The sequence below is a fragment of the Doryrhamphus excisus genome, chromosome 19 (assembly GCF_030265055.1).
Source record: "Doryrhamphus excisus isolate RoL2022-K1 chromosome 19, RoL_Dexc_1.0, whole genome shotgun sequence".
In the NCBI taxonomy this organism is placed as follows: domain Eukaryota; kingdom Metazoa; phylum Chordata; class Actinopteri; order Syngnathiformes; family Syngnathidae; genus Doryrhamphus; species Doryrhamphus excisus.
In genome coordinates this window covers 8,602,579-8,616,724 of record NC_080484.1, presented here as the reverse complement: position 1 = coordinate 8,616,724, position 14,146 = coordinate 8,602,579, and the positions used below count along the sequence as shown (strand labels likewise).

Here is a 14,146-nt window from a genome sequence, read left to right as displayed (position 1 = left end):
TCTCCATCATTGCCCAAAGGGGAGTGACATCACAGATGCTTTGCAGATGCAATTACAAGTTGGACGTTTTGGTTTGGTTAACGTCAGGATAAATATCATAATAGATGAGGTATATCATGTATCTTGGTGATATATGGATTGCATAATGACAGGATGTTGACAGGAGCCTCTGGCGCTTTCTGCTCAGGAGGACTGCTGAATGTTGACTACTGCTACTTTTCCTCAGCAAGTCCAAACTAACAGCTGAACTATGCGAGCTGGAATGGGCAACAGCTCCCTGAGCCACAAATTAATCTCATGATGTAATGATTTAATTGGCAAAAAGTACATAACAAAGCTTTTCCTCTCATTTACTGGTATTTTCCACCGGGTTTATGGTGGCTGCGACACATCACAAGCAAAGTATTTCCTTTCATTTGTTACTTTTCAGCAGTGCAAGCTGAGCGACACATTTATTGTTGTCCCTTTGAAATATTGTATCCTGATTTGGGTACAAAACAAAGGCATTCTGTCCTGCGGGGTAAGATTTTACGTCAGTTTTACTGTATGCACGTTTCTTCTTTCTCACGTGCATCTGCGCACAACATGTTGCTTTGGATGTTTAGTTGGAATTTTAACTGCTCCGGTTGGCTAAAGAAAATGTTATGACTCATATCTCCCATTGGATTGATCAAGTAGAACTTGATCAAGCTCTGATTAAGTAAATACAAATTAAAGAAATGTGTCAGATGATGCTGATCTTTCATTGCTGTGGTTTTCCAAGGCCCCTTTATTCGATCTCCTGAGCAGTTATGTGGTCTGCATATATAAAAAAAACATACAGGGTAACATGGTGGTAAAAATAAAGTAGCTGTCAGAAACTAATAATAAACAATATATCAATTTTCAGACTGAAAATGAACAAATCTATACACAAGTTAATTGCCTATTGTTATGAATGTGCTTTGATGAGATAAATAATATTGCGTATGGACCTGTTGTTTGGTTGAAAAAAAAATGATACAAAGCAAGAACACACATGCTTTTTCCCCTCATATACAGACCGCTTTATGTTAATAAAAAAAAGTACACTACAAAGATACACTTGCTTGTATAAACGTATTATGTTCTTTTCATGTGAAGCTGAAGTGGGATTAGGCAAAAGTCTTTTTTGTCATGTGTGTGATTGCTGGGAGCGCCCCCCACCCTACGTTACCACTTGCCAGGGATAGGCACCCCACATTCATACCAACCCACAAACGGGTGGGCTGTTCTTCTGCCAATAACTCCAAACGTGACGGGCTGCTGTCTGTAGGCACGATAATATCCTGGGAATGAAATATGGTAATTAGTAACCATCTTCAAGCTAAATGATACAGTCAAACCTCGGTTTTCGTACGCCCCGGTTTGGTTTTCGCTGAAAGTTTTCATACAATATTGCACGGGATAAACTTGTACATTTACTGCATGGTGCCACAAGTGTCCTGTCCGTCATGACTCATTGCCCGGACATTTGTTTTATTACGTGCAAATACTAAATAACCCGCCATGGGGCCAAACACAATTTTGAATGCCAGCATTTTAATAAAGAAGGTGAGAAACACTATTAAATTTGAGCTCTCCAGAATGTATGAGAAGTCTGCATTAATGATAGGTTATATTCCTTTGTCATTTATAATAATTTTACATTGTTTTCTGCATGTAAAACTATAATTATTTATTTTATACTGTAAGTTTTACATGATTTCCTATACAAAAAATGACCTTGGTTTTTGTATGTTTTGTCTTGGAACAAATCAATAACAAAAACCAAGGTATAACTGTATATAGTAGCTATGATATTATTGAGATTTTATTTTTTATTTGTGGATAGTGATTTTTTTTGTGTGTGTTGAAAAAGTTGCTGAAAAGATGTGAAAAGGGGGTGTTAAATGTTAAACATTTCCAAACTGTGTTTCCCCCAAGGTAGGGGACTATGGAAATATTCAAATATGGATGATTATTGTTTAATTTATTAAATAATTACCAAGAATTCCCGGTAATTAATTTAAATAACTTCATTAAACAACAAAATACAAATACACACCATCATATGAGTTTTTTTGGAAAACATTCCAAAAAGATTCTCAGGGACTAGCCCCCATAAATACATAAGAAAAACATAAAAGAAACGTAAGTTTAAAACCAGCAAAACTAACGGAAAATGAGGTCTGGGTATGAAAGCTATGAACGCGGCATGTACCATTGAAGCCGCTTACCTTGAGCTGAAGGTAGAGTACTTGAGAGATATGCGGGACCAGTCCTGCCGTCCCTGTACGAGTCCACAAACTGGCAATGGTCCTCTCCTTGTCCAAATGTATCTCCTATACTGTAGAAGGGTTCTGCAGAAGATAAAGAGGAGAGTGCTCATCTATTTATTTGTGTTGTCAAGACTTGTTGTCAAGGTTCTTTTGTTCCTCATCGGTTCATGTCACGTCTTGGTAAACTTCATTCAAAATGAAATTTTCCTTGTTGCATTGGTTTGCTATGTTTTCTGCCCCCCTGTTCACCTTATGTTTACTATTCCGTCATTTCCTTGGGCGAAGGATTAGAGACAAGACTTCCTCTGAAAAGTGATTGGATTAGTTGAAATTGCATTACATTTGATTCTTTTGTTTTATTCTTCATCGAGATATTTTTCCCTCCTGCTTGGGGCTGGTCTTTACCATGACCACTGACATCTGTAAAACATAACTGATTTGTAAGCATAAACATACATTTCACCTATAATCCCCTTTGATGTTTATCTTTTGGTCAGAATACTTCGTCTCAATATGATGTCATTAACATGGTTGCCATAAGGCTTCAAACCTACCTCTAAGACCGTCTCCCATGAAGATCTTATATCGCAGAGAGTTACACAAAACCACGCCCACAAACTTCCTGTACCATGTCCGCTTGACGTACTGGCTGCCCTTACAGGAACTGTGGGCGGAGTTATATCGGAAAGAAAAGGGAATCCATATGGGTTCTCCACCTGTGGAGCATGGTTGCAAAAGCGTTAGAACAAATAGCGCAATGATGGGGTCCCTCAGGGATGAGTCCTAGAGCCAGTGATGTTTGAATTAATGATACTATTATAATAATAATTGCTTTACATTTTTATCCTCAATGCTGGTGCACCTCAAGGCTGAGTGCTCATTGAAATACAGTGGTACCTCGGTTAACATCCGCCCATCCTTACCCTTTGCCAACCATGTTTATTTTTGTATTAACAAAAATGATGTTAATATGTTCATTTCTACATGAAATTTCATTTCATGTTTGTGGCATATGTTATAAGAATGGAAAACTGTGTTTTCCATTCATTAGCAGACCTCTGCATAGATTTAATTGTGCCACATAATTGCAGTAACTGTTAAAAAACAGGTATTGCACCCCAAGCATAATCCCCTCGCCTCCCAAGTGATGTTAAATGTTCAGTTGTCCATTTATTTGACATTTGTAATTATTTTTGCATTCTTTTCTGTATGTAAAACTATAATTATTGTTTATAAAATGTGTTTTGTGTTCAAATATTGGGTGTCTCCAATGGATTTACATTATTTTCGTTGGGAAAATTTGCCTTGGTTAGAGTCTGTTTTGGTTTGAGTCGGACCTTGTGGAACGGATTAATGACACTAACCAAGGCACCACTGTAGTTAAACAAAATATGGCCACAGAATTTTTGTACTTTGGTTTTATACCATCATACTTTTCTTATTCCAACTTTTTCTTGTCTTTGTTGAGTGTTTTCTGCTGTCTTATAGTAAAGTGTGTGGTGTTATATTGTGACTTAAGTAACTATGGTTCCGTATAAAGGGATGTGTTACAGTTTGTACAGTACATAAAACAAATTTCTTAACACGACTCAGCAAATGTTCAATAAGGCATGAAGCCAAAGTTCTATATGAACTTACCAGGCGGCCTTTCGATGAGAAGAGGATCATCTAAAAGAAAGAATGCGGAGGAAAAAGTAAAAAGACAGACTTTGAGTGTAATGTGTTCACCTGACACACAAACACATCTGGTGGCCTGCGCCCACCTCTTCAAGGATGGACGATTTTTATTTGATTATCATTACTTTGCGGCAAAATAAATAACCCACTTAGATATTGTCATGCTACAAGCAGTTGTGTCCGAGCGATATTCACTGCCACGCTGCTTACCTGATTCAGTAACATAGGTGAGTGTATCGCTGACTGGTCCCAAGCCAAATACATTCTTGGCCTGGACTTTGAAGTAGTACCTGAAAGAAAACAAACCAGCACTGAAGAATCTCAAGAAGGATTTAGCATTATTCTGCAGTAGCGCTGTGAAAGTGTGGGAAATGCTAATGACCGTAGCAGATGACTGAGCAGGCTTTGCTCGACCTGATTTAGGACTAAGTCTGTTTCCTATTCGTATAGATCCAAAGGGGGCGCAGCGGATATGTTGGAGGAAATGTGCTGAAGGGACAAAGTGGCGATTAGGAGATAACAACGGAGGATGGAAACGAAAGAGACAAGCATGTGGAAAGCGTCAAGTACAAGAATGATGAAAAGTGAAGGCGACTGATAACTTGGACAAGACCTCAAAAGAGAAATTGCTTAGCTGTGAGACACAAGCTTTCATATCTGAGATGTGGGCTTCGCTAACTTTGCCTCCGGGTGGTGGTGGAATTATTGGAAATATCACGACTTCAAGAAGGAACAGTGTGAGTCCATTCATGAAAGCTGTGTGCGAGGTCACGTAGAGTCACTTCATGGGCCGATCAGTCTGTAGCCAAAAGCTTTCACCACCAGGCCTGCTGGATCCAATCACCAGAGCCACATAACAACAGTGACCAAAATATACAGTTTATATCACCAGAGAAAACCAGAGAGAGTGGACAGAGGGAAACAGAGGAAAGAAAAGCAGATGCGGCGAGAGATGATGTCATGAAAGACGTGATTGGCTGGTGTGTGGGGTGGAGGGGAGGAGAAAATTTGAACCAGAATATAAATACTACAAAACATTACACAGTCAAGCTAAGTGCATGATTTTCACTCGGGGCTTCAAGATTAGCATGTCCGAATCGCCATCGGAACATCTCTGTGTGGTATAGAAATGGATCAATGAGTCAGAAAATAATCAACTTAAGCAATAAAAAAAGGTTCTGTAAAAGAGAGCCTACCCAAAAGAAACGGCTAAAATTAACAAGATGCCATTTTTCCCTAAAGAAATTCATTCATTCATTCATTTTCTACCGCTTTTTCCTCACGAGGGTCGCGGGTATGCTGGAGCCTATCCTAGCTGTCTTCAGGCGAGAGGCGGGGTACACCCTGGACTGGTCGCCAGCCAATCACAGGGCACATATAAACAAACAACCATTCACACTCACATTCATACCTATGGACAATTAACCTAGCATGTTTTTGGAATGTGGGAGGAAACCGGAGTACCCGGAGAAAACCCACGCATGCACGGGGAGAACATGCAAACTCCACACAGAGATGGCCGAGGGTGGAATTGAACCCTGGTCTCCTAGCTGTGAGGTCTTTGCGCTAACCACTAGACCACCGTGCCGCCTAAAGAAATTAATTTCACAAATTAAATGTTGAGTGACCTGAACAAAAAACTTCATTTCAGTTATCTGCTTTTTTTTCTAGTGATAAAATGTTATCAAGTTCTGATAAAACGTCTGCTATGGCAACAACAGCTTTAAACCCTCATAACAACCTGATCTACGGACTTACAGCTGAGTGGTCCAAGATGGATTTTTTGTTATTACATACTTAGAAATAGATTATTCTGCAAATTCTGCAAGGTGACACGTCATACATATATGATTCAATCTAATGAGGAGAACACATTGTGGAAACATGTCCACATATGGTGTGTGCGCCTGGCAACCAGAAGGAGAGAGAGAGAATCAAGTATTGAGAAATGCCAACAGTGTCCCACCAACCATCCCATCAGCAACTGTAACCAAGACAGACGTGCCAGCTTGGGTACACACTGGTCACTAAGGAGGGGCTTTATAAACTCTTGGAAAAAGTCACAGTGAAGCACAGCTTGACTTGGAGCTTGTTAGAATTCCCCATCAGGTACTCGGTTGTCAACAGGCTCAGATGAAATACCTGGGATATGAAATTCTGTTTAAAAAAAAATCACAAATCTAATTATTCTTATGTACACTGTACTTTTTACACACAGATTATTAATTTGTGTCTTTTCTTGTATTTTGATATTTTTTTCGATATAAAAATGGAGATACATGCTTTTAAGTGGTCATTATAGTCCACTTGCATCGTGGACAAATGGTGCAGTGCCCCGGAATATCCAACAGATGGCACTACAGTCAAGAACAGGACTTGAACGGTATGCCCAACAAATAAATGTTATTTTCTTTTCTTTTTTTAAACCATATAAAAATTGTTAATGGAAACAATCAACAGACCTGTTTTTCCACATTCGGTTCAAAACACGTTTTTCTTGTCGTCCAAACATCTGACTCAATGTGCTTGGATCACTATCAAGCAGGTTTGATGTAACAGTTGGACCTAAAAGCATCCCCTCATAAAGGCGAGACATCAGCCCCATACAAATGAATTCATACAAACAAATACATGCATATTTTACGCGTTGTGTGATGATGGGATCCTGTTCTGACAATCCCAAAACAGAAATAAACAGCGCAAAGAGAGAGCCAAGAACTAACACCAGAGGCTGAAACCTTTCATAACATCATGCACAAGTCATGAGACAAAGATGCAACGAATAAATCAACTGAAGACAAGATGTCCTCATTAATTTGAGTTATTTCCACTTTGTTATGCATTTTCTTCAAATCCATGCAAAAAATCAATTTGAAATGTTTATTTCTTCCCTGCATAAGCGCTACAAGGTGTTTATGCGTTACCTGGAGTTGGGCTTGAGATTCTCCACAGCCAGATGTGTCCCGCTGGAGGGTTTAGAAGACCATCTATTGTTGATCACGTCGTCATATGAAGCACTGTGCACCATGTAGCCTGCATAGTACCATACACAAAAAAAATGGCGTGTCATTTGCCTTTTATTGTTGGCTCGACTTCAGCCGGCGTCTGGTTTTCTTATTCCTCTGACTCGTGAAGATGAAGCTCCCAAATCCGGTAAGTGACCCGAGGTCATGCACTCTGGAAAATTCCCTCTAAACCTGTATGGAAACTATAGATGGCACCACATCAGACTGCTGGATTTTGAGGGGTTTCTATTTTTACTGGAACGCATCAACACAGCTGTCTGTAGACAGGGGGAGAGGGAAATACTTGATTTTTTTCTACTTTTTCATACCCTCTTCTGCCTTTCCCTACTCCAGCTATGAATGAAATGTTCCCCGAGAAATTGGTTCCTCCCAACCTTCTAAAAATCTCCAAACACATTAACGTTCATAAGAAAGTCTGTAACAGAACAGAGGTGGTACTTTTTGTGGAGTTTTGCCCCCTTAAATCCTAATGCACACTGCAAATTCTCTGTTGCAGTATGCTATGCAAAATAACAAAAGTCACTTGTTGGAGATCCCAAAGGAAAAACGTAAAGCAAAGAGTGCACACGAGCAGAGAGGAAGCACTTCATGGATGAAAGAAAGAAAACAACCCCCATCGTCAAAATGTGGCACCAGAGACCCACTATCTGTTTTACCCATCAGACAGACAGCCTGGTCTACAATACCACTAAGAGCTGTTGTGTGTGTGCCTGCCAAGTAAAACATTCAAAATGCTAACTTCAGATAGTGCACCACTTTTCACACGGAAGGTCCTAATCTTAAATCCTTATTTTTAGCCAATTTTTATCACAGAGATTTTATTTTCCCTGAGTAACTATAGAAACCCAACCCAGATGAGTAGTAGTAGTTTTTATCATGTTGTATCAACCTATCAACTATAAATAGATAAGATAAATGAGCTTTCAAATCGCGGATCAAACATTGCACCCTCACTCTATTGTTGTTTTTCATAAATAAATTAACAAATGATTGCTGTTTTGTGGCTATTAGTAAACTAAATGCACATTTTAAGACCATTTTAAGCATTTCCTGTCTAAATTAAGCATTTCCAAGCATATAAAATGTTAAAAATACAAAAATACAAATATAAGGCATTCAGAAGACGTGATATGTAGTGTAATATCTGGGGAGTGGAGCCTGGGAAGTGAGGTGTGCGACGTCAGCTAGCGAGAGTTGACTGTGTATAGCAGAGTGTCAGCAGTGTGGAGAGTGCGAATGACTGGTTTGAGTTGTAGCCGGCAGCAGTTCCTGTGTGAATGTTCACTGCATATGTGTTCTCTGCTTGTTTATATAGGGATTGAAGTGCATCGTGAGTCTGTCCTGAACCACAAACAGCGTCATTACAGTAGTATTCAACAGGGGTTAGCAAAATAATATTGATAAGACAATAGCCACCGCAAGAAGTACGCTATTACTACTAACGCATGAGTCTATATTAGGTCTTAAGTCTAAGATGTCGTAGTTTCTATTATTATTCTGTGGTATTGGGTAAACGAATGTAAATGTGACTATAGGGGTGTTATTCATGTCTAGAGTACTCTAATAATGCTAAAAAACTTTACTTAGAAGGTTGCAAACTGTGTTTCTATGTGCTAACTACGAAAATATTCCCTTTACAAATAAAGAATCCTACTTCATAGAAATGTATTTTCACGATCGGGTCCAAAACCAATCAACTAAGATAAACATGGGATTACTATAACAGTAATCCACATTCCACTTTGCTAATAAACAAAACTTGAATTCTAGGAATGATTATTTGACTACATTTCCTTTGTTGGCAATGAGGAAACTTTACAATTATTCAATCAACTGTGCTTCTGCTTGTGTCAATTGCTTTAAGTTTAATCAGTTCCAAAACATTGATCAACTTCTTCATAATCATGTTATCAATTATAATGTTCAGCCTAAATTTGGCCACATTTAGGGTTTTCCCATGCAGGGTTTAAACGAAAACATGAGTAGTACAGTGCAAAAAAAGTCTCTCTCACCTGAAACCATATCATCCTTCAATGGACGTCCCCAGTCCAGGATGATAAATGAATGGCATCCCTCCATGGCAACCACAGTGAGATTATGGGGTTTGTTTTTGGGAGGCTCCTTCTGATTGGTGGAGAGACTGTCGTTCTTGATTAGGTCTTCTAGGACGTCGACTTGCAAGTACTCCAGAGCCTCTGTGAGGGAGCACGGAGCTCCTGGGTCCTTCTGAATGTAGTTCACATAAGGAGCTGGTGGCAGAATAAACTAAGTGATTAATGATATTATGACAACCAACTCATTTCTATTTTAGAAACACATTTTAGGATTAATGACTTTGTAGAAAAAATGACAAAGAATTATTATATTCGTGTCAATCTAGTGGGTTGATTTCTGGACTTTGCATGCTGAACTTATGTGATCTTAAACAAGGCTTTCCGCTGTCTCCCTCTTCCCGTCTTTGTTTTCTGAGTTTTTGAGAGGGCCAGCTGGACCTACAGCTGTGAATTCCGAGTGTATCTGGGATCTGGAGGGAACCAGAACCACAGGAGCCTGGATTGGCTCCCACCTCTGCAGAAGACTGGCCCTTCCACGTGTCAGTATCTACATACCACTGTCTGTGAGCTCCCACTGTACTGTGTGTCTATGTGGGATCATAAAACTCCTGCAGTTCATATTCCAAACACTGATGTATTGTACATCCGTTGTATGATGCTGAGAGACGTTATTACGAAGACACGTCAAAATGTCAGAACTTAGTAGACTGTACAAAAACTAAAGCGTTGTACGGTATTTTGCAGTACGATTTTTGTACTGTTCTCAAAATATGCATGCCAGGCGATGACGCCCAAACAGACCAACTGTTTTCTTCCTCAGTTTTGCTTTCCAAAACATCAATGTTTTTAGAATTTTTCAGTTATCTGTTAAACTGTCATGTAACTATCCCCTAAAATCGGTGCAGATGTGCAATCCCTTACAATAAATTGCAATATAACGCATTATTTGGCCCCATCATCCCTCAGAATGTTGTGGTTCAATTATCCTTCCCTCGCTTTTTCCCCCCAGAAATTAATTAATAAATAAATTATTGCTGTTTTGTGTTAGACTATGTTCTATTATTAGTCAAAACATATTGAGAAACAAGTGATATGGAGTATTCTGGTCACTAGGTGGCAGTAATGACGCAAGACATTACCTTACATTACCTAAAAACTGCATGAAGTCAGTCATTGCATGTCCAAAATGATGGGAAAAAAAAGTTTTCCTCCCATTATGTGTGGAAGTGGTAAGTTTATGGTTTCGTAAGTTTAGAAGAAATAAATTCAAGGCTAACTGGTTGGCTTGCTAGATCGCTAACTAGTGGCCATCTCGAGTCCTTGCAGCATAACTGTTGCAATGTGGTGTAAACGATGAATAATTGGAGTGTAAACGTGACAACAAGGGTGTTAGTTGAATCCTATATTGCAAATATTAAGTTATCACGGCCCTGTCTTTAACCAATTAAGGGACACCCATATAGCCGAAAACAACTTTTTCAATTCACAAAATGATCACCATGTCAACTTATTGTATGAAAAAAAAAACAACAGTTAAAAATCGCTCTGAAAACTACATTTTGAGAATGTGTGTCTTCCACTTGCAATCCAAACATGCAGACATATGTGGCCAACACGGATGAAAAATTACTGGGAAACTAGTAGGACACAAATTACACTCACCCAAAAACAAAAAACTACATGTAACATATTGCAAAGGAGATTTATACAAGTACTTAAGACGTATGGGCACGTCTACCTGGTCATAGATTCAGTAGTATTTATCCCGCTTTTCGCTATTCAATGCATGTTTTTAATCGCTGCACATGGGAGAAAGAATAATAACGTTCAGATGGTGCCGAGTGATCACATGAGCCTTGTTGCTGACCAAGATAAACTGTGTCCACGGTAACAACTGTTGCTTTTGGAGCAGATGAATTTAATCGTTTGGCTCGGGGAAGATTATCACACTGTGATCGACAAGTTGTATTATTCACTGTCTGAATCTACACATATTATCTATAATAACTGCATGGCTGCTGCTTCGTCACGATTTCACATCATTTCGAGTTTTATGTGGTTTTCAATGAATGTTTATCTTGGCTTTGGTTAGGTTGTGTCGTTTTTCAAGGTTCACCACTCAGAGGACCTGAAGTCAGATTATCCGGGCTCCCCCTGCATCAATTTGAACCATTGTGTTGATGACGTGTCGTTCTAACTTCATACTCCCAAACTCAAAAAGTTAGTATCATGTTTAATTGGACCGGCACATCCACTCCCATCGGTGTCAAATTCAGTCCAACTCAAAACTAGAAACTGCTTGTTCAAATATAATTCAGTGGTTAGGATGCCTTTTGTATATTAATTTGTATGCTAGCATAGTCATTACAATTCTATTTAGTCGAGCACAGATATTTCAACATGTTCGAAATGTAATGATCAGGCTTTCAGAACTGCAGCAACAACAGCAATAATGTGCAAACAGCAACAGACCATAACACCAGAATTAGTAGAGATAATGCTAATTGCCATTTAAGTCTGTTGTTTTTCTTTGGGTAGAAGCCCAGGTCCAAAGATTAAAATGCTAGTGCCACATAGTTTTTCATGTTTTTGGTTGCTCCAAGACGCTTAAATTGGGACTTGTGTTGTTCGGAAAAACAACCCCTCATGTCTTGGTGTGTGGTTTCTGTGATTTCATGTTGTGGGTTATGTTTTGACATTTGGCTAGATTAGATGCTTCCTGCCTTGGCCATCAATACTTGCTTTGATTACATATTTATCTGCTGTAAAAATCAAATCTGTTTTAAAGCCTTTGCAAATTGTCTAAACTAGAGAAAGCAATATAAAATACTGTAGATGTTATTTTCATGGCAACCAAGAGACTATTTCAGTCTGTTTTTGCAACCAGTTTATGAGCGATAAGGACTGAGAGGCTAAAGTAAGCATGTATGAATGGTACATGAGGAAGCAGGGGGGTTAAAATTGGGAGTAATGTGGAGCAGCTTGGCCTCAGTGAGCTGTATAATTGTGATGATCCGATTAGACTGAGCCGTGATTATTGATTCATTTTGCCACTGCCACTTTGCAACAATTATTTAAACACATGCTACAAATGTTGTAGCATGTGTTTAAATAATTGTTTAAATTGTTTTGAGAATACATAATCTGGAATGAGGTTTGCTTTAGCTTGTAGGCTTAACATTGAACATTACAGCCAAAAAGAGCAACATTAAGAGGCAATAAAGGAAAACAAGGCATCCCTATATTTACTTCACAACAGGTACAATAAGGAGGATAATACTGCCTGTCTAGCGCACACTGCACCAGCAGTGAGTATTAGTTAGGAACGCTATAAAACCCTAGCTGAGCAGACACTAAAAGGCCTGCGTTTTCTATTGAAAATGCATCAATAGCAAGTAGAGCCTTGTCAACAATGAAATATAGTTATCATAAAGGAAACCTTCATGAAATGGCTGACAATGCAATGTTACTAATTTCAAAACCGAACATGGATTGTCAGCATTAGCACAAGAATAATCCAACATTATTTTTTTTATTAGATTTAACAAAGACGTGTGAAACAACTGGATGGCAGACTTTTCTGCATGCATGTAAATCTGTATTTGTGCAGTGAATACCTGTGAATCGCCTCTTCCCACTGAGATCAAACTCAGATGAAGGTCCTCGTCCAGACTGTGTGGGTTCAGGCTCTGGAGTTGGGATCGCTGTGGTGGGGCTGGCGGTGGTTGTCGTTGGTAGTGTCGTAGTGGTGGATGGTGGCAAGGTGGTCTGGACCATAAACTCATCTAGCAACAAGAATGTGAATGAACATTTGCTAAAAACAGATATCAAAGATTTATGTCTAAACCAGAGATCTTGATGTACAGTGCTGATTTCCTGATTTCTTGTTTTTTTTGCTTGGTTGTCACACTTCAATGTTTCAGATCATCACACAAATTTAAATATTAGTCAATGACAATAGAACTGAACACAAAATGCATTTAAAAAAACTTTTTTACTATTAAACTTTTTATTATTGACCCCGAGAGGTCACAAAAGACCCCACAACAACATCCAAACAACTGCAGGACTCCAACTACCTGCAGTAAAATATGATGGTCTGGGGTTGTTTTCCTGTTTCAGGACCAGGAAGACTTGCTGTGATAAATGGAACGATTAATTCTGCTGTCTACCAAAAAATCCTGAAGGGGCATGTATAGCTATCTGTTCGTGACCTCAAGGTGGCGTGGCAGTCAAAGTCCTGACGTGAATCCTATGGCTGAATGACAACAATTTTGCAAAGATGAGTCGGTCAAAATTCCTCTACAGCGTTCTAAAAAGACTCATTGCAAGTTATCACAAACACTTGATTGCAGTTGTTGCTACTAACACTTATTCAGTTTAAGGGGCTAAGATCACTTTTTCACACAGGGTTTGAATGTTTTTTTTCACGGTTAGTAACCAAAAGTTTAATTTAAAAACTGCATTTTGTGTTCAGTTGTGTTGTCACTGACTAATATTTATATTTGTTTGATGACCTGAAACATTTAAGTGTGACAAACATGCAAAAAATAAGAAATCAGGAAAAGGCAAACAGTTCTCCACACTACTTTATCATTGATTATTTGTAATGTCTACCATGAAGCTTGTCAAGCAGAATGGATTCATTTAGAGGCAGCTGTATGGAATTATTTCAAACAGACCCACACAAGCTTTATTCATGTGTAATGGTTAGTAAAGTGCAAATTTTTAGTGTGCGTGTAAATGGTGGGCACATCAACAAACACAATGAAGGATGAAAAATGTCGGGGAATTCAGTGTGACAGGATTCGGGTTCTTCTTCTTTTATCGCTTCTACTCCTGCAGCGTAATGCAGATTTTGGTATTACATCATTGCCAAAACACATGTAGAAGTCTTCAAAACCATGATTCTGTGGTACTCTGTCACCCCTCAAAAAAATCGAAAAGTGCAAATGCTACCCCATGTGCAGCACATGTATTGAGAAACATGTTGTGAAAGTGAAATCCAACGCTTCCCATCTGCCAAAACAGCTTGTGTTTGGCTGCGTTCGTAGATACAAGAACCTAACCATAACGCAGCAATAAAGCAGGATCAAACAAATCCAAAACA

At 38.9% G+C, this 14,146-nt stretch overlaps 1 protein-coding gene across 7 annotated transcripts in view; it reads right to left on the bottom strand.

Moving 5' to 3' along the window:
* Positions 1 to 396: 396 nt before the first annotated feature.
* fndc1 (fibronectin type III domain containing 1) overlaps positions 397 to 14,146 on the bottom strand; it is a 54,174-nt gene continuing 40,424 nt past the window's right edge. For 6 of the 7 annotated variants that reach the window (XM_058055981.1, XM_058055985.1, XM_058055984.1 and 3 more), the window contains 8 exons: positions 12,654 to 12,821; positions 8,995 to 9,231; positions 6,881 to 6,989; positions 4,167 to 4,246; positions 3,918 to 3,947; positions 2,834 to 2,995; positions 2,238 to 2,360; positions 397 to 1,307 (listed from right to left, as the gene is read on the bottom strand). In XM_058055981.1, coding sequence (XP_057911964.1) covers positions 1,192 to 1,307; positions 2,238 to 2,360; positions 2,834 to 2,995; positions 3,918 to 3,947; positions 4,167 to 4,246; positions 6,881 to 6,989; positions 8,995 to 9,231; positions 12,654 to 12,821 — 1,025 coding nt within the window. In that variant the 3' untranslated portion in view covers positions 397 to 1,191. The remainder of the gene's footprint in view (positions 1,308 to 2,237; positions 2,361 to 2,833; positions 2,996 to 3,917; positions 3,948 to 4,166; positions 4,247 to 6,880; positions 6,990 to 8,994; positions 9,232 to 12,653; positions 12,822 to 14,146) is intronic. The other variant, XM_058055988.1, reaches the window with a different exon arrangement.